The 21,309-nt window shown below is 42.8% G+C and overlaps 1 protein-coding gene across 1 annotated transcript; it reads left to right on the top strand.

The window, feature by feature from the left end:
* Positions 1 to 11: 11 nt before the first annotated feature.
* On the top strand, positions 12 to 13,309 carry LOC116376929 (arf-GAP with Rho-GAP domain, ANK repeat and PH domain-containing protein 2-like). The gene is made up of 9 exons (XM_031838434.1): positions 12 to 127; positions 790 to 907; positions 2,868 to 2,996; positions 3,398 to 3,531; positions 5,460 to 5,542; positions 7,866 to 7,901; positions 8,581 to 8,644; positions 10,294 to 10,392; positions 10,758 to 13,309. Exons 2-9 carry the CDS (start codon positions 802 to 804, stop codon positions 11,103 to 11,105), a joined length of 999 nt encoding a protein of 332 aa, XP_031694294.1. The 5' UTR covers positions 12 to 127; positions 790 to 801; the 3' UTR covers positions 11,106 to 13,309.
* Positions 13,310 to 21,309: the final 8,000 nt, after the last annotated feature.

A 21,309-nucleotide genomic window follows, 5' to 3' on the forward strand; every position in this document is an offset into this window, starting at 1 on the left:
CTCTCTCTCTCTCTCTCTCTCTCTCTCTCTCTCTCTCTCTCTCTCTCCACAGTTCTCTCCAGCCGGGGACCTGATCTTCGAGGTGTACCTGGAAAAGAAAGAGCCGGAGAACTGCTGTTTAATCAAGGTATACGAGTATGGTGTGTCTGAGTTAATGTGTACTTTCCCGCAGGTCCTTTGGTGGTGAGGTGAAATAAGGAAGATGGAGTGTGGGATGAAGGTGGGGTAGACTGAGAGGTGCAGAGGTTGATGGAATAGGGCTGAGACATTCGTGGTTTAACCTGATGGGATTACCGCCCCGGAAATAAATCAAAAGTGAACTAATCAAAGAAAAGTCTGATTTAATTGTGTGAGTAATTGCATTTTACGAGGCACGCGGGCCGCTGTAGGGTGTCGGAGTCCTTTCTCAGGTCGCGCGGCAGAAATAGGGACGGGGTTAAAGAGGGAGCGCTCGGCAGCACGGTTTGACTTCAATCCTCCACTTTCTCTCTGTGGAGTTAAGTAGACACATTTGCTTTGTTCAGTCCTGTACAGGTACGCCTGATACCTTGACAAAGAAGCAAGGATGTAATCAGTGCACCACCGTGTACGTGAGTCAGAAATCTGTGCCGTTAGTGTTACATGTTAAATATCGAGTGGCTGTTCAAAGGGAGAGACGGTTTGAAGGCTGCGATATCGATCCAGGGAGCTTATGGTCTGAGCTTTTATATGCAGGAGGTGTTTACTTTGTTGGATTGTTTCTCCTTTTACTTGCTGTGCGTTTACCTGTTTGTTGTGTTTTTGCGGCAGGTCTCCCCCAGCATGCGGTCCACGGAGCTTGCAGAAACCGCGCTGAGCATGAGGAACGTCACCTTTGGTGCCGATGACTCCTGGACCACGTTTGAAGTCATTGAGAATGGAGAGTTAGGTACGCTGTGTTCAACAGTCCCCTCCCTCTCACCTCGTGATACTTTATTTAAATTACAAAGCATCCTGAAAACCTGTGCTGTGTGATTATCTCCAACATTCAAAGTCCTGGTAAAAATGTAAATAATAATGAAATGATAATGATAGAAATAATTCCTATCTCCTATTTTAATTTAATTTAATTGCAGCTGAAACATAATTACATTAAGTCTGGCTTTCATAGAGTAACAGTCATGCTGAAGCCTTAGACTTTGCACAGGTGCCTCCTCAATCTGCTTGAACCATGAAAACTCCCTCCTGCACTGTCACGCAGTTTAAAGAGACAGAAAAGCAGAGACAAAAACAAACTGCTTTCATTGTATGTCTGTTATCGTGTTTCAACAGCAGATTAACGCATGTCTCCGTGATGAAGTGAGCACACACATTTAATAGGCGACTACAAATGAAATATCACAGCACTTTTCTCCCTAATTAGCCTCAGTGAGTCATCTGATGTGAGACATTGTCAGACGGGATTTAATGTGATTGGAGAGACTGTGGCATATTTACTGGAGTGATCAAAGTTTAAGGCCGCTGTAACATGTTGACAGTCTTCTTATTTACTTTGTGAAATAGCACACACAGTCTATTATGCACATGCACATGCTTTGTCCTGATACAGTACAGGAGACAAACGTATTCATGTCATGGCAGTTACTTGCTGCTGAAAGGTAGCAGTACTTTTACTTGAGTACAGTTGTTGGTTACTCTGCCGATTAGTGATTTAAATGGCTACCTTTATCACGGCCATATACAAAGATCACCCTCGTGATAAGAGGATTATGTTCTCTCTCTAATGAACAAGTGTCTGCGAACACTGGAAGCCCACTGAGAAATTAGCCACGCATCGTCGGTTTTGATGATATGCACATTAATTAATCATCTTCACTGTCGTATGTCATGAATTACCTTCATCTTCCTTGCATGATTTGACCCGGGGAGCTGACCTCCCCCCCCGTGCCTTCGCGCGCCTGCATTTGATCATGGCACGGGGAAGCAAGCAAGCAAGGGGAAGTCAAAGTTGAGCTCTGTCGTGAAGATGCTTAGCTGGCGGTCCCCGTGCACTTTTCCCGCAAGTTCAATGAGAGTTTACGCTCTTATGTTTGTTTTTCTCCTCACAAAGTTACAGAGGACGCGCCGTCCTCTTCTAAAAAAAAAATAAATAAATAAAAATGAAGGTGCGTTGAATACCGAATGTATTTGCTGACGGTTCAGCATATTTTCCACGCCAAGACAATATGTCTGTGGACGAGTAAACAGTCGAGCTGCTTTGAAAGGTGTTAGCGTGACAGGCTTTGCTCATAAGACCACAAAGAAGGGTGGGAAAATGCGTTAATTAGCCATTTTGGAGGATAGCTACAGATAAACACTGTTATCGGGGACAATAGGCGGAAAAAGGGGGAGCTAATATTTGTTGGGAAATGAGGAACTAATTCCAATGGCCTGGGTCTGCAGAGATTGCAGAGAGAAGATAAGCCCACCATTATGAATAAGTTATGCCGTTGTGGCTCTTTTTACCTCCTTCGGTTATGAAAAATGGGTGTCTGGAGATGGAGGCATCAGAGCAGGGGTGGTGGTACACAAATTATCTCCCTTTTTTTTTGTGGCTGATAGCATGTACCCTGTTCACCAATTAGGAGGAGATAATAGGTCTATTTTGCACATGAGTGTGTTTTTATAATCAGGTCCCGATATGCTGGAGATAATTTAAACTGCTCTGTGATGAAAATTGGTAGAACAACAACATAATTCCGTTATTTAGTGAACTAGAAATTGTCATGGCTTCAATGATATGAGGCTGTGGTTTCATTCATTTATAATTCATGAGAAGACTGAATTCCTTTGTTCTTGGCAGTTGACTTTTTTTGACCATGACTCTTCATTCTCCTCCCTCTGATCTGTGGGCTTTTATTTTCCAACAGAGCGGCCGTTGCACCACAATGAGAAGATTCTTGAACAGGTGCTGGAGTGGAGCACTCTGGACTGCCCTCGGTCGGCCTTTCTTGTTATAAAGAAGTTCACCGGGGCCAACAGAGTGTCCGATGGGAAAGGTACAGTATATCGTTTTACCTATTAATGCAAATGTTCATACAGGTCTTGTTTTTAATTGGTTTAGTCTGGACCTGTATATCTCAACTAACTTGTAGTTATGAAGATTTCAAGTAACTGAACATATGTTAATGAAACAAATATAAAATATTGACTCAACTGTAACACCTGAACAGTATTATAGAATGTAGATTTTGTAGCAAAAGAGCTGAGACGTGTTAATAGTTGGATAAAAGTAATGGATAAACAGTAAAAACAGTTATCTACATACAATAGATAAACCATTGACATAGTGAGCTAAAAGTGATGAATAAACAGTTACAGCACCAGTTGATAGACTTGTGTGTCCTTTGCTGAAAGTATATTTTCCTCTTTAATTAAGTTTAATTGTGTTTTACATCAGACGAAGGACAGTTGGTGAAAGGAGACTATCTGAAGTTCAGCGATGGATCCTCCAAACTGCTGTCGGGGCACAAATTCCAGGATAAATATGTCGTTCTACGCGCCGACAAGCTGCTGCTCTACAGAGATATCAAAGTACGAACACTTTCATTTCCAGCCTAATCTTCTGCCACATCAACTGTAAACACTTGGGGTTGTTTGTTTTTTTTTGCATGCAAACACAAAATTCCGGGCCAACACAGATTGCTTTGTGTCACGGGGGGGTATTGAAAAGGTTATCAGACTAAAATATGTTAGCATCTACGTAACTGCAACTAAATAGACCAAGCTACACCCAAACCGTCTCTGCTTCATCTCCCCGGCGACGTGTCCGTCTCAGGGTTCCACAATATTTGAATTAAGTAGGAAAATGAAACGTACTGATGGCAGCGGACTTTCCTCTCTATTTTGAAGAAGAGGAAGAATCCAGTGAGTGCTTCACAGAGGACCAGCAGGTCCCAGTTCTCCGGAGGCCTTTTTTTTTTTTTTTTTTTCTCAGCACATTTCTGCAGTTGAAACATGGGATTTGTAAAGGAGTGTGAAGAAGTGTAAATAATTGATGGAGGTGCAGTAATTCTGGCACAATGGCGGAGGGGAAATGGTGAGGGGTGGTGATGTGTGTGTGTGTGTGTGTGTGTGGGGGGGGGGGGGGTGCTTTCACTGCAAGCTTCTCTAAATATCAAGTTGCACAAGTGGCTAATTACTGTGTAAATGCTGAGGACATTAGAAGGCTTTCTGAAAATGAATTGATATTCTTTGGCCTCCACTATTATTGCCAGGTCTGTATTTAGCACAGACTAAGTTGCATGGAACGGGGAGCGGGTGGTGGGTTGCGGTGTGTAGGTGTCAAAGGCAAACTTTTGATTTAGTTCGCTTTGTTCTCCTCCACTTTGTTCTCTGTTGCTTGGAAGAAGAGGCGTGCTGGTAATGACTCAAATTGATTGTCGTGTTTTGATGCCGCGCGGGTAGTTTGTTGGCATTTTATTTCACTTTGGTCTGTTTAGTCGAGTGCAGCAAACCGAAAGAAACGAAGACACCAGCACACCCACCCAGATACCGATTTAGACACGAATTACATTTAAGAACAAGAAAGAGAGAAATGCACGTTTCCGCATGTTGCGTCATCGGGTTCGGTTTGGGCTCCGTTGCCGTCAGGTGTGCCTTTAATCATGTGGCGCTGATTAGCCAAGAATCACACAGCTGCCTCTACAGCAACCAGTACAAGAGTAAACAATAATAGGTAGCAAGCATCTGGATATGAATAAAGATAAATACATTTCCATTAGAAGAACCGAAACGTTTCAAGAGTACAACGGAGTAGATCTTTCCATAAGGCGGCATAAACATGACCAGAGGGTACCAAAAAACCAATAGCCTCGACAATTAATATGAATCAAGAAATATCATAGTGTACAAAGGTATTAATATATTAAAGATGCATGTCAAAGAAATGGTAGAAAATGTAGTAAATATGTTTATATTAGAAGAAGGTACTATACAAAACACAATACAAGTTAATACAATACAAAAGTAGGAGTGTAACCCATGTGGCTCCAAGGAGTTTATATATCCAATATGCTTCCCCTTCTTCAATAACTGATTCATGATATCGCCACCCATGGCGTTCAGAGTGACTTGCTCAATGCCTATGAATTAAAGGGGAGGCAGCAGCACCATGGGTTCTTTCCTTTTAGTGCCTCACAATAGAATAATCCATGTTTTTATTTCTAATTGGTCCTTTATGTTCAGCTATTCTCGGTTTAAGATTTCACTTAGTTTGACCTGTGAATATGGACACTTCAGCATAATGATGACATGTGTCATACAATTGATAACCTCTCTAATTGTATACTTTTACTATAATTTGGTTTGCGTTGGTATTCTGAGGAGAGAAGCAAAGCAAAGCAGTGCATGGGGTTTCTTCAGTTGTTTTAGCTGTTTTTAGTTATTTCTTCATTTTATTTTCCCCCCCTCACTGATTTATTCTTCCAAAAATGTTCAATTGCTGTTTTTGTTTTTCGCAGAGCACTAAAGCAGAGAAAGTAATCCAGCTCCGCTCTGTGAAATGTTACCTTGGCCTGAAGAGAAAGCTAAAACCTCCAACCAGGTAAACTGCACTCGCATTGCACGATACACCTCTAGTGTCTGTTCCTACATCTACCCGTAATCAGAGGAGTGCAGCATATGAATGACAAAGGCATTCAAATCTCTGGTAGATTCACTAAGACTAAGACTCGCATGTCCTAAAAGAAACCAGAAAGCATAATCATTTTTAGAAACTTCAAACGCACTCTCTTTTTATCACATAGAGGAAGGTTATAAAGAAGAAAGACGGTGGTGAATCAACATTAAGGCTGGCGACTTCATTTAAAAAGTCTCTGATTAGCTTGTTCTGTAATGTTACGCAATCCACTGAGGAAGACCATGGTATGTGGCTGAAAGCCATTGAAAAACCTCGTAAGTGGACAGTTCTTTTTTTCATATCGAGCTCCTGTATCCAAGGTCCGCATTCAAATGTCTTATTTTCAAAAGTAAAAAAAAACATGTTTGTTTGTGCTTTGATAAGATTGCTCCTGTAAATACATAAAAACAATCTAAAATGTAACGCGTGGTGATTGGCAGCTTCAGACAATCAGAGGATCGCATCTCAATAAATACAACAATATAAATCTGTCTCATTGCTGGCTTTTTTGGAAGCTCCTTTTTGAAAGTGCAGTTCATGAGCATTTATTCATTTGCTGCAATTTGATTTATTCCCTCAGTGAAATTGTTTTCATTGTCGTATAAATATCACGGAAATGTGGATGATGGCTCGTCTCTCCCTCTGCGAGCAGCCAATAAAACAACGACGCCACACATTTTTACACCTTGCTTTCCCCTGGACGATAAATCCCCAAACCCCTCTGCCACGGCGGTTAATCAACCATTACGAGCCACTTTTAATGCTCATTTGTATACATTTCCACTCCTTCCTCGCACGTCTTTTTGGTGCAGTAAATATCGAACCAAACTATTTCCCTGCGTTTTTTTGGCACATGGCGTGGCTGCATAACGATTGTGGTCAAACGTGACTCATTAAGAGCCAAAACGACTGCTGTGCGCTCTCAGCACAGTCACCCCTCTGTTATTAAGATGAACTAGTGGTTATTTAGCACTGCTACTGTCTCTGTCTGTGTGTAAACAATTTGTCCCCGAAGATATATCGCCCTTTTCTCTTCCCTCAAAGGTTGGCGTCACCAGGAGATACCCAAGCCGCTCCTGACCCCCCCCCCCAATCCTATTTTTCACTGTAATGAAATTGATTAAATGTAATTGCATTTTAACAAATACAAATCATTCCGCCGCGTGGAAAACATCGCCGCCGCTGTTTTATTTTAACGACCTTCTATTATTATAATTTACGACACATGCCAAAACCCTTCAGCGGCTTCGCGTTGGTCAAGCGCAGAGGAAAAGTTTTTGAGAAGCCAAACCCTCTAATTTCACATTACCCAATTCTAATTCCTCATAATTTTCCCCCCATGTCGGAATTTGGAGTCTGGGGAAGCGTGAAAAATGAGTCCGGCAAGCGATTGTCTGCATTACGCCGTCCTTCAGGGTAGGGAAAGTGGATAAGAGAGCAAGAGTGGGAGATGAAGAGAGAGGGAGAGAAGGACGGAGGGAGCGGATGATACTGCGTGGTATCATAGATATAGTGTTGAGTGGGCTTTGGGAGAAGTGTTACGGTGAATAAAGAAATAAAGACAGAGTGCTGAGGAGAATGCAGAGAGTCATGGTGAGAGGGTTTCGGAGAGAGGCAGCGCTCCAGTACCTCATTAGGCAGAGGTCTCTCTGTGAGCGGCCTCTACTGCAGGCTTTTTTCGGATCGGCTGCCTTAACTCACAGGAGTGGTGCTCCAGGCTTGCCAGCGCTCCATCTCTGCCCCCCTTCTTTCGCTTTGTTCTGCCTCCACTTTTTCCCGCTCCTGTTCAGCCACAGCTGCGAAAAAGGGTTTCAGGGAAAGGTTGTATTCTCCAGGCAGGTGATCTTTTTAACCGTACACTACCACTTAAACATACATAAACGTCTGTGTGTGTGTGTGTACACAGTCCAATTATCAATCAGTTCCCAGCATCACACAACGAATTCACATGTGAGCATTACATGTACATACCAGCGAACATTATGCATATCTAATACCTGTAAGAAATTGTAGTTTAAGGCGAATAGTGTGCGGCACACTTTGCATAAAAATGTGGGCTGGAACTCCACTGACTAATTCCATTGTGTAGCATCCTGCATTTGTAGTGAACTCTTTTGTTTCTTCTCTGGTGTTGAATTCCACATTCCTCTCACAGAAGCATGTTTCTATCCTCTTGTCTTCAAATGACAATATTCAGTTTGCAGACGCCAAATCTGAACCGTGTCCCTTTTTTTTTGTCGTTTAACAGCTGGGGCTTCACAGTCTACACTGATAAACAACAATGGTGAGTGCCGTGCAGAAGGTCTCTAATTCAATAATTGATGGGTTTGACTTTTACCCTTTCCACTTAAATTATCTCTAAAACAAAGAGGGGGTCAAGTGGCGGGGAGTCAAGAAGTTGAATTTAAAGCACTAAACGTCCAAGTGGATTAGCAGTGGGCCCGTCAGCGCTGTCAAATATATATTAATGATGATCACATGGTGAGATGCTGCTGTCTGGTCCGCTCACAGGAAGTGAAACAATGATTTATAGCTTCCTTGTAAACAATTATTTGCTGCCTTTTTAAATTGGCAATTATAATTTCTTTACAAATGCTAGCTAGTATCATAATTTAACATTTATGATGTCAGTATAAACGTATAAACTATTTTTTAAAGTTATTTAACTGAACCTTTCTGAACAGGATGGGGGCATCTGTGTTAGTGTTTAGCATGTGACACCAGTGTCTTTAAGGCTGCTGTTTAACGCGGCATGCTTTACAAACCTCAATAGCTGACGGTTATCATTTAAACCATCTTCCTCGATTGTTACCTACAGCACTAATCGCCAATACCCACGCAGAGTCATGCAACCATGAGAAACTGTGCTGTGACTCACCAAATCCAGTCACCTGGTTTCAAAGAAGTGTGAAAATAACGAGCTGGAAATGAGTGACTTGTGCAACTGGGCTTTCACTCCTCAGGCATTTCTGCTGCGAGACGAGGGAGGCGCAGGTCAGCTGGGTGGCCGACGTCGTCAGGATAACGGTAAGACGGCGTGCAACAGGGCTGTTGGAATAAGAGTGAGGAGTGCTCCCGTGCAGACGCTCAATGAAGCAGCAGAGCATGCGTCGACTCTGGCAGTGAAGGATTGTTTTTGCCTCCCCCCCGAACACTTTTTATTTTTTTTTTCCTGTTGCTGCAAACCGAAAATATCCGTGAATGTGACATGCACATTGCGGAGAGATCCTCCCCCCCCTTCCTCGTTTGGATGAAAAATACACTCGATTACGACCGGAATAAATCACATTTTACAATCCATATCCATATTCCCCCCCCCCCCCCAATCATCCATTTCCATTGTGCCGTTAGTCAGATGAGATGCATAAACAGGGAGAGAGAGCAGTAAAGTTTTCGAGGTCACTCAGCAATAACATAAATCACTTTATGTGGAAGAGCTGTGAGAATAAGGTCACGGCGACTGTAACAGTCACATTGTGGTACTTAGCCCCCAGATACAGCTAAGTGTTGTCGCTGTCAGTCGCTGACACAGCACATATGAGATAAATAATGCAAAGGCAAAGCAAACACGGGGAGAGCAGCTACCAGTGTGTCATATTTCTTGTGTTTTTCCTCTCTCATATTCCTCCCGAACATACTTGGTGAAGTAACCATCCTGTTCCCTCATTAGACTAAATATGTCTCTTCTGCTCATTTCCAAGTGAACGACTGTAACTTGAACATCACGCTCCTCCCGAACTGAAAGATCTCCGCCGCTCCGCATTGTACGCTCGGCACACAATCAATCGGTATTAGCCCTGAGCTCGGCTTCCTTTATGGGAACCCGCCTGCAGCACGGTGTTGTTTATCACGGGTGCTTACAGTAAAAAGCCTTTTAGTGCCTTAGTTTGGGCTGGCAAGTAAAAAGGGCAACGTTGTCGGGGAGAGATTGATCTAAAGGGGAAGCCAATTTTTTTTTTGTGTGTGTGTGTCTGTTGTTTCTAAGTGTTTCAAGGTGTTTATTTCACTGGGCTCAGTGACTCTTTGCAGAAGCTCTTAGCTTTACAACGACTAAAATCTATAGCAGACTGGAGCCGGCTAAAAATATTAGGATTCTCCTCCCAAATCCGCTAAATATCAGGATTGTCAGCTCCCATCACAGGGGCTTGTGGGAAGGACACGGGCAGAGAGAGAGAGAGAGAGAGAGAGAGAGAGAGAGAGAGAGAGAGAGAGAGAGAGCAGATGAGAAGGTAGACAGAGAGCACTTCAGCAGTCTTGATTTCCTTTCTCTTACCTGTTAGCGAACATTGTGCCCCAGACAGTTTCCATAGCAACTGCTCGATGAAGGACCTCGTTTCGAAGCAAGGTGGAGTGGTTTGTGGTGGTGGTGGTGAGGGTGAGGGTGCAAAGGTCCAAGGACGGGTCCTAGCAGTGATGAAATACACATTTCTTTTTATAAAGAGAGACAGTTCTATAGGTCTAGCGGTCAAAAGAAGAAGTTGTTCAGGAGAAAGTTTAGCCAGAGATCAAAACACAGTCACACAGGATTGTCTCCCTCATGTCTGAAGAAGCTTTAGGGGGTCCACTCAATATCTATACATTGTATACATTGATGCCAATGGGGTGGTTATTACCATACTTGTAAATTGTGCTGTTGGCATGCGTGTCTTCAGTACGGTTCTGACTTCTGTTCAAAGGCGGGTAACTCAAAAGAGGCGGCGTATCTCAAACCCTTCAAAGGCGGAGCGGTGACCGACGGCCAGAAGATCACACACAGCCACAACACCAGCAAACAGGTGAGCAATCAATGACAAGCTGAACAGTGCACACGCTGTTTGTGTATTAGGAATGTTAAAATCTGGATGAGACGAAGCAGCCTGTTCAATTGTAGACCTCTCTTCCCGTATAATTGCTTCCTTTTGCTTGCTGACAGTTGCATTCATGTTACATCGGGAGAAGCCGATTAACATGTTTTTAAGGCTTCAGCTCAAAGATTTTGAAAGAACATTTCATATATTCAAAACAACATGTATTTCCATATGTACATGTGAGTACAAGGAACTCTCCTGACATGACACATGTGGGTTTAGGGGGCTCCTGTAGTCTGTGGTTGACTTTCAATCTATTCCCATTCATGTTTATCGGTCACGTTTGCCCACAGCTGACAGACAACAGGATGTCTCTAGTCGATGGCAACCCAAGGTCCACCACTCTTCCCCACAGGACAAACATCACAGCCAACTTCGCCAATCACAAAGACTTGCTCAAGGCCCCAGAAGTCCTGCACAGAAGAACCTCTGTGGATGCCGGCCAGCCTCGACGCCTCGCGTCCCCGTCCTCGTCCAGACACTCGCAGCCCCTGGCTTTGCCTGTCCCCCCCCAGAGTGGCTGCAAGACCCTCGGCAGGAGACCTGCTCAGGGCGGGGAGAGCATGATGCCTCCTAATCTGCTGAACGAACTTAACACGGTGCTGAGCAAGACGAGTCGCAGCGCCAAGAGCAATGAATGACAGGAAGTCGGGAGAAAGAGAGGTACAGAGAATGGTGAGACAAACATTCCAGGGCTGAGTACAGATGAGACGGAGGAAAGAACACGCCATGCAGATGGAACCAAAGTAAGTTGCATTCATGACTGCTTCTGAACTTGGATATCGGGGGGGGGGGGATGCCGACACACAAGGGGAAGTGGAAAACAGGTGCAGAAGACATTGGAGGTCATGCAGACCTCAGCTGGACATGGCGCTGACCCAAGCACTACAAAGTGTGATTTATATGCCGCTCTTCTAAAACCCAGAGAATGCTACCGTACGTACGCCGGACTGTCAAAGCCCAGACGTTTCCAGAAATACTCCAAAGTGCTTGCTTCATGCGTTCACGTCTGCCGTTACTCTGAAAATGCTGTTTTGACTACTGAAAAAAACATTGTAATTATTTTAAACCTTATAAAGGTGAAGTTTATCTTTTTTACAAGCACTTTGGCTGCAGAAGCTATAGATAGCATTCCCTATGTTCAGAATTCTAAATAGCTAATAGGCATGGTATGCAACAGCTGTTCGTGGTGGGCAATCTCCAGTATTATTTGTAATTATATTTTTTTGTATTGCTACCTAGCAGTGTTTTTAAGCACCAATTTAAACTGTGCACCGGCTGCCACCAAATGTCATTTTAATGCGGCGTATAAATATCGGCTCCTAAACGTGCTGAAACATGCTACTTTACCTGACATGTTAGTGCATGTTTCACCTCAATGTTCAGTGTTTTTGTACAATGACAGAATAATTAACGCCGACCGTTGAGCTAACATCCCTCAGCGTCGGCTTGTTTTACATGTTTATTGGAGAAAATAAATGGGAAAAAACACCTCAAAATATTAACAAAATCATTGGAATAGCGTTTCTGGAAGATTTACAGAAGTTTAGATTTCTTGTTATTGTTAAGTTTGACACATTAAAATGCTCTGAGTTCCACAGAATTGTTTGTTTTTTTTACAACATTTAACATTACTTTTATTCAAATTGTCATTTAAACACAAGTACATACATGAAAGTTGACTTCTGCATTTGGAGCATCTTAGGGTTCGAGCGTCTCGCCCCAAGGACACTTCACCATGCAGACGGGAGGAGCTGGGGATCGAACCACCGACCCTGTCGGTAAAGGATGAGCCACTCTTCCTGCCCACCTGTTGAACTGATGAAACAATCACTTTAAGACTCCAGTCTGCAGAAACACCGTCGAATAGCCACAAATAATAACACCCGTCAAGTTGTGTCGTATTCTCAACCAGCAGCAGGCCTTGAGAGATGAGTTCACCTGAACACAAGTACAGTTCTGATCAGATTAGCATCTTAAAATATTAGATTTTTCCTTTGGTTTCTGTTCAGGTGTTCAGGTACTCAGTTGGCCGATCATGCTTTTATACACAGTATTTCTGATAGACTCTCACTCGTCCTGGTGATGAATTGAGGACAAATACTGTGCTCTGTACGTTTCTTTCTTTCATTGCCAAAAGCTCTGGCTCAGAATGTTTCCTGTGTTCCCACAGACGTGCAGATGGTGGGAACAATGGCGATGGTATAGGTGTGCGAGTGTGTATCAGAAAGACAGAGAGAGAGAGAGAGATACACACACAGGAAATTGCTTTTTTCGAGAAATTGCCCTTTTTTTGTACTTTGATTGCACAGCAATGAAACTACAAATACAGCCAGATCCATCAGATAATTACAGTTGGGTACAAAATAAAATACCGCATGAAGTAAAGCCATCAAGATAATGTGAGAATGAAAGCGTCAGTGTTCAAAGATAATTACCGTCATTGCTTTCAGGTTTATTATACATCGTGATTGGAATTTGTTTCCTGTTCACTTACAAAGAGCTCTTTATCTGTTTTATTTCTATTTTAATATTGCATCTGCTCTCTGAGGTTTGTATACTACGGTCGTTTGACCGTTTGTTACCGGGTAAATCTGCACAGTATCGATGGGGATTCTATTGTCCATTAGATGGATGTCTTTCTGTGCACTCTGTTGTGTTCTCTGGAAGCAACTTAAGCCCCGTTGTGGATTTAAACACGGGGAAAAAAAACCAATCTTCCATTTGACTTATTTATATATAACTAGAGCATCATTTTATTCATAGATTTCATTAAATTCTGCATTTTTCTCCAGTGAAATGTGAGAATAAACTCACCATTTGAAGTCGCACGCCTTTTGTTGAATAATGTATAGCTGCCGGAAAATGCACACGTAGGCAATTGTCACAGGTTCCTCCATGAAAAATTCATATTAACGTTTTATTTTCATTATGCCTCATCCACCAGCTGCTTGTCCTTTGTTTCATGTCGTTATATTCTAATCATGGAGCCGCCACATTTATGCATTCATGGTCTGAGCATTTCTTATGAGGGTTTTTGTTTGCTCTGTGCAAATATCTGTTTTCTTCCCCTCGTCCATATTAGTTCTAAGTTCATCGCACTGGTGGAAATGAATACGTTCCTGCTTAATTGGCCCTTCGGGAATCAATTTCATTCCACGCAGCCTTACTTCCGCGGGAAGCAGACGCACTGTAGGCCTACAACACCAATCCTTGGTTCCGATGTGTGACGGTACGCTCGTGCCTCAAATGTCACATTATAACTCACTTGAGTGGTGACGGTAGTAATTGCTTTAAAACTCTCTCCCATTCATGTCTCCTGTGTTTAAATGCACTGGCCCTACACCATCTCTACGTCCTCTGAGTTCCTCCTCTAACTGCCGTCTGTGTGTGTGTGTTTCCCTCTGTTGTCCTCTGTGTCAGTGTAACAGCGTTTCTGCCATCCCTGTGAGGCCCATAAGGTCACCATATGGTGTTAGAGAGGTCAGCGGAAAACTCTGCAACGGCATTGACCATATCACTCATAACAAACTTTGTACACAAGTACAATTTGTAGGTACTTTACCTGATTATTTTCATTGATGCTTTTATTCTCCTACTCCAGCACACAGAGGGAAATATTGTACCGTTTCCTCCACTACCCTAAATTAACAGGTAGAGTTAGAAGGTACTCACAACGCATTTTATTATTAATATTTAAACACTTCATCTTAGCCGGTAGTGGCGGAAGTGTGTTTTAAATGGTATGTTTTTGGCGAAAATTCATGTGTTTGGGAAGTACTGAGCACGAGGCTTGGGTATACTTACGCAGTTGTTAAACCTGGCCTCTGTTTACTTTAAATTCTCCGAGGAGCTACTCCGTTTTCGGAGTCTCCGCCCACGGTGGACGCAATCCAGAAAAACTGTTTTCATCAAGAATTCAACAAGACATGGTGAGTCGGCCTAAATAATACTCAGATGTTCATTTGACCAATCGAACCAGTGGTCTCCCACCTTTTCGGCTTGTGACCTCTCAAAAAACAGAATTAAATTAAAACTAATTATAAAAGCAAAGGTTAGAGAGAAGTCCAAAATGAATCAAATTAAAATTGTGCTTCTTGATACTTGTGATATTTGAAGTACATTTGACTTGAAACCAAATGTTTTATATATTGGTGTGGCCATTTCATTCATTAAAGAAGTAGCTGCCAGTACATTTTACCTCTATGAAGATTATAAATATGCTTTTTTGGGATCATTTGAATAATTATAGTCCTATTTATCACATACACTTCACATTTTGCATTTAGAAAGTCCAGTTCTACTCATGTATTTATTTCTTATCGATTTCATTTTGGTTCAATATGTAAATTAAGCAGCTGACTCTTAAAAACTTGCTTCGGTTGTGGAATCCATTGCAGCGAACACGATTTATATTTCTTCTATTAAAGGCGAGGTGGAAGCACATGTTTAACTATGTGAGAGCCAGTTTATTATACCAAAGTCACTGTGATGGACTAAATAACTCAAACTTTAAAGAGGCAGCTAAAACTGTGCAACATGTTTTTGAAAATGGTACACTAAAAAAATAAAGAGTGCAGGATATGGAGTTGGGGAGCTAAAACTTAAAATGTGAATTTACTTGTAAAAGTTTATTTGTTTTTATTGCGCACACAGCTACTTTAGCTCGCGGGAAGTGAAAATTCTCAAGGTCTCTACCACCACCAGTCATGCAGCGCATGCATGCAGATGTGTACAGTAGTAGAGTATCTGAGCTGAATGCAGTGCTCACACAGGCAGTGATGACAGCGGGGGGGAGAGAGAGAGAGAGATAGGGGAGGGGGATTAGAGAGAAAGGGAGCCAGTCGATATGCTCGAGAAAGAGAGAGAAATGACAAGTTATTTCAAAAGAACAGACATGAGCTCTCTGATTCTACGTGAGATGCCTCTCAATTAAACCCGGAGCCGGTGTTTTTAAAAAAAAAAAAAAAAAAAAAGACATGTTGGACTCTGATGCAGTTTGGAAATGTGGAGGTTATATTAAAGATCAGCCTTCGGCCTTGTGGAAGTGTCCACTGAGAATGCGGTCTGATCTCCCGCCGTCTTTGGCGTCGGCTCGCTTTGCCTCTGAATAATCGAGACATCAAGGGCAGAAATGAAGGGAGCAGATGAATGGCAGGTCTCAACATGGCCCTAATGCCACTTAAAGACATCTGTATTCTGGGCTGCCGAGAAGCTCGTCCTCGTGCCGCCTTCCTGAAACAAGTCCAGCAATTACAATATGTATCCTGTGCGGCCTTAGCCTTTTTTTTTTTTTCAGAGGTAGAGAGAAGAAGTTGCTGAGGTAATATTGACTTAAAACCCACCAGATGCCCGTAAGGATAATACGCAAAAATGAAGCCATCTTCTGTGTGCTGTATCCCAGACCACCGTAAATCAGAGAGGCCGTACTTTTAACTCTGACATACTGCAGCTGTAGAACATGCACGTCCAGCCATGGCTCTGGTGATTTACATTTCCAGAAAATGGTAAGCCTTATATTAATGAAGCCGTCCATTCTAGCAGCTATAAATAGCTCACTGCATGAAGTCGACCCACTGCCGGCTGCCTTTTTTTTTACGCTGATCCACACATTCTGCCCTCTAATCTCAATTCTATTAATGTCTCGGGTGATATTTACGACACATGGACCCTTTTAGCCTGACACGGCTGTAAAGTATATGTTCAAACCAGCCAAGCTTTATCTAATTAAAAGCCTCTGCAATTGCAATTCAACTGGGATTGAGTCTTTAAAGCCTCAATCAGTCCATTCCCCCCCCCCCCCCCACCCGGTCGAGGGAGGGAGCAAGTCACCACAGGGCTAATAAAGAAAGGAATGTTAAACATTCCAATTAAACATTGTGGAAGAATAAGGCTGTAGATCATTTTCATATTTTTTTACAGGATTGGTGTTATAGGAATGTTGCTAAATGGAGGTGGTATCTGAGGCATAGTCCCAATAGATTTGCATAATGACTGGACAGCAGCTCCCGATGTATCACCCTGAGCTAAATACACACACAAGAAGCTGGTAATGATTGGAAGTAACTTAACGTTTGTCGGACTCGTGGTGTCGTATTTTATTCCAAGCATTCAACATTGTTGACATAAGTTTCCGTCTACGTTACTCACAGCAATCAACAGTTCGGCCAGGTTCAGGTGTGGTAAGCTAGGTAGCGGCTAATCTAGCCTTGAGCCGCAAGCCTCAAGCAGAGATGAGGAGAGGGCGTCAGCGATCTGGTAAGCTCATTTCTTTTGAACTTAACACTTTCAAACGTAGTTTATTTTTCAGCCCTATCAGACGCTGACTCAAGTGACATCACTTGAGGAAAATGTATCGGGCATCCTGGAGACTTTGATGTATAAAATTTCTTTAACTTTTTGTGTTTTTTTTGACGCTGGTACAGGTTCCCGCTCTGCATCCTCGTCTCTGATTGGCTCGGTTGCTTTTTAAACCTGTGTAAACTGCTGCTCTGGAGGTAAACTAACCAAAGTCCAGGAAGATTAGCCTTATAATGTCATCAGTTACCCTGGCTTTGGCTTGAAGACGTCACATTTTGAACGAGTTATGAAGTGTTTGCTTGTAGTTTTAGCCTTTTGTTCGATAAGCAGGAATTTGTCCAATGATGGACACTGTCAAGTTGCATCATGGGGAATGTAGGATCCAGTGTTCTTTAAAGCTTGAGTCAGTATAGTGACTAGAAGTCACAACATCTCTGCTGCATTGCTTTGACCGTTTAAAGATAAATTTCTCTTCCCAACTTGGGTGTCCACGAATGAATCTCTGGAGTGAACCTTTTAAGGTGACAAAAAAAAATAATAATCTTAAAGTTTAATCTCTGCACATAGAAAAGCTGTCTCTCCACTGAGAACACTGCGCTGCAGTGGAGGAGAGTGATTCTAATATTGATACAACCACAGCTGGTGGATTCAAACAACCAGAGGCTGGCAAGCTGCATATGAGGGTCTCTGGGACTTGGTGAGGGTTCAGCACCTGTAGAAAGAGAGAGGGTTTGAAACAGCCAGCCAGAGAGAGAGAGAAAGAGGGAGCTATGAGCTGATCAGGGTGGACCTGCGAACCCTGCGGTCATTTCCATTTAGTAATGCGCTCCAGAGGTGGAATGAGAAGCGAGGCCAAGCCGACCTCTGCATACACACCGTCCAATGGGCTCCCTTATTTCACCAGCGAGGGAGCGGGTGCGGGAATGGGCTGTCGTAAGCAGAGGAAGAACAAGGTGGAAGGAAATGAGTGAGAAAAATGTGACTAATGGACACGGCAAGATTGCATACCTGAGCATTTCACATGGCAAGAAAGAAAGAAAGAGTGCATTAGCAAGAGAAGGATAATGCCTGACAATCTCCTGACCCCTTGTATCCAGAGTCCCTGTATTGGCTTTCTGTGTTGGACCTTGACCACCCTATTAAAGCAGGCTGCCAGCTCCCTGGGGTGACCAGCCAGCACACCACATAAGAGAGTCAGCAATTTGTTGTGCCCCCCAGCTCCTCAAACCGCACCATCCCAAGGACACAGATATAGATTGGACACCATTGATTCTAATTGGGGAGAGGAGCATAAATTGTTGCCTCATTTCGGAGTCCATTATTTATTTATCCCCATCTAATCTACAACGCCAGTCCATCCACAGTAACCTTCATGTTGAGATTGTTTGGTCTAAATTAAGTCTTCAACACTGGAGTGGCAAAGTGGAAGGGATTTTAAACATCTGCTTGTTAAAGATGCATAGAGTTTCTATAGAGTGGCAGAGTAGTCCTCCAAAGTTTAGGTGTCCTTGGCTGCTGTTTGGTATACTTAATATCTGACATACTGTCTGTATACACACTCAAAGCCACCAATCAAAGAGTTCAGACACCTCATCATTATTGCATGAAACTAAATTGGAGGTATTAGCGAGTCAATATGAACACTTCCCCTTTATTTGGCATATTTAGATAGCTGTTGATACGATTACTGCATGCATTCAGGTCATTTTTTTCTGTCTTTGATGGGCCAAATAGTTTCGTGGTTACTGACTTAAAGTCAAAAAATTTTTTTTTTGAAAATATTGAAACAATTTTCCCCTTTCACGTGACAAGTTGTCTCAATTTACAAGACATACACCATGCTGTTAACTCAATATGCTCTGCGGTTTTGTTGCGACATTCATACGCGGCCTGGTGTGACCCGTAGCCTGTGGCGGCTAATGTTAGCTTATGTTAGCAAACTCAGCTCTTGTTACCAAAGTTTGGTTGAAGTTGCATCGTCTGGTTTTAAAGAGCGACACCATGCAACTTTAAAATGTTCTACTTCTTACAAATTAAAAACGTAATGAACAAAACACTTAAATTCAATACAGCCAGGTGTCTTCCTGCTACATCTTTACTTGGTCTGGTACGACCACTAGCTTATGTTAGCTAATGGTTGCTAACTTATGGCAGATGTTGCTGTGCAACTGACACAAGTGAGAAAAGTTCCCAGATTTTGAGACTTGTGCTATGGTGTTAGCATTTAGCTATTTTAGCAGTCGCAATTTTCCCATAAATGTCAAATACGGCTACAATGGTCGTTATGGAGCAAACGTTTTATAATCTTGCTTAAAATATTTGGAGTGTACGTGTTGCTTTCAGCAATTAATTGCCCTTTTCAAAATTGGCTCAAAATTGCATGTATTTCTACACAGAAAGCATGTTCTTTCTTCTTCTTAATTCACCTGTTGTCCTTTCTAACTGTGTTCAGCTGTGTTCTACGCTTTGGACTTTAACGCTTCTTTGTTCACACTGTTGCTAGCCTCAAAGCGTTTTTTTTTTTTCCGAATAATGCGTCCAGAAGTCTGAAGGCGCAATTAGCCAGAGGAAGAAGCAATCACAGGATTTCATCTCATAATTGATATTAAGCCCTTCTATATGCAAATGATTGAAAAAGATCCAATCTCGCCATTTTATTTGATAAAGCTGTGCACTCTATCATAACACATATCACATAACACACACACATACACACACACATCTCTCTGCATCTTCCCTGAGCTAGGCTGGTCTTTTTTGTTTCATGATGGCAAGATAATGACCCTCACTGGTGTGTGAGATTTCTGATTAGCAGAAGAACAACAATGACTGCTAATTACCACCTGAAAGACTAAGCTGGGCTGATAGAAGCTTCTTTCAGCCCTGTGGTGCTGCAAAATAATGTGTGTGTGTGTGTGTGTGTGTGTGTGTGTTAGTTGAGTATGAGGCTTTGTTTACGTGCATGTGGTTGATTTCCCACCAGAGGATATAAAAGAGATCGAGATAGACCAAGGGTCAGGGGCAAGTGCTCTAGCGAGACATAGTTAGAGGGAAAGAGACAGAAGGGACGGATGAAAAGAGAGGCTGTGATGATGGAGCTGTTCCAGCTCACAGACATGTTTTCTTTCCAACCCACCACAGACTCATTTAATAAGAAAGACACCTGCCTTGACTGCTCTGACCAGTGGACATTTGTATCACCCAACACACGATCTGAGCACACCTGACTTCACAGCAGCACCGTTGCGGCATAACACACACAAACCACACACTTTCACTGTTGCTAGGAGATGCAAAGGGGAATAAGTCTCTCAGACAAAGAGGAAGTTAAAGTGAGTGTTTTTCTCCCCCCCCCCTCACTTTTGAGTCCACAACAATCTTAAAAATGACTGTAATTTCCACCGCAGTGTAGCATGAATGGGAACACCTACTGAGCCATTGCCCTCCGAGTTCATGTTTTCCCGGCTAAACTAAATCTTCTGTCAGTGCTTCCCGTGCGCTCACAAGATCTGTTGGCTTTGATGTGTCTCTGTTGCCCTGACTGAAGTCCATCTGTGGCCTCCAGTGAAATTTGTCCCAATAAATATTTGATTCGCCTTGATTACCTATTCGTTTGGTTCAATGCGGCATGCATAATGAAGCAGCCGCGTCGAAAACCCGCAAGTCCGACAGCTCGCCGAAAGGAGTTGATGCGCACCTGTAGATTGACCTTCAATTCGGAATGGACTCCCTCCATCTTTGCTCCCACTCTGCTGCACCCTGAGCAGATTGATCTTTCGATTTCCTAAACCGAGTTACAACCAAGTATCTGATGGAGATGCCCTGGAGGGAATTGGATTAAACAGTGGGAATTGGTTAAAGACAGAGTCATCCAACATGTGTCCACGTTATCGGACCTCCAAATGGATCCAGCCCGGCTGTAGTGTATGTAATGGGTTTCCAACCTTGGCTGGCTAGACCATGTACACTTTAAAAGAAGACACAACATAGTCGTCCTATCGCAACTAAATAGTTTAATTCACAGTATCGAGCGCCAGTTTGTCGCTAGAAAATCGCTTGTAGCCTGTCGCTATTTCGCTATTTTATTGGTGTGGTGTGATCAGTAGCTTATGGTGGCTAATGTTAGATAGATGCTACTCTTTAGTCATTCTGCTTGAAGGCTTCTTCAATGTACCATCAGGCCCTTCATCGAAGCTGTAATGTCTGTGATTCTTGAGCAGTTCAACCAAAATAGAAATGTTTCTGTTTTTTGTTCTAGTCTCTAGTTTGGGAACCTCTGCTTTAGCGCGCACAACAAATCCACAGTGGCAATCTCTCTATAGCGTTACTCATCTGCCTTTCCTCACCACAAACTGAATCCTCTGTTGTCTGATTTTACCCTTTTGTTTCTCCATAACTCACCCTTTCTTTGAAAGCATGAAAGTTTGCCAATCTTTTCCTTCCTTCCTTACTCCCAACTCCAAACGCACGTTTCCTTTTCCGTCCGTGGATTAATCCATTCTCTCTCTCTCTCTCTCTCTCTCTCTCTCTCTCTCTCTCTCTCTC

Source organism: Anarrhichthys ocellatus, unplaced genomic scaffold, assembly GCF_004355925.1.
Source record: "Anarrhichthys ocellatus isolate YVR2014 unplaced genomic scaffold, GSC_Weel_1.0 scaffold715, whole genome shotgun sequence".
Lineage (NCBI taxonomy): Eukaryota > Metazoa > Chordata > Actinopteri > Perciformes > Anarhichadidae > Anarrhichthys > Anarrhichthys ocellatus.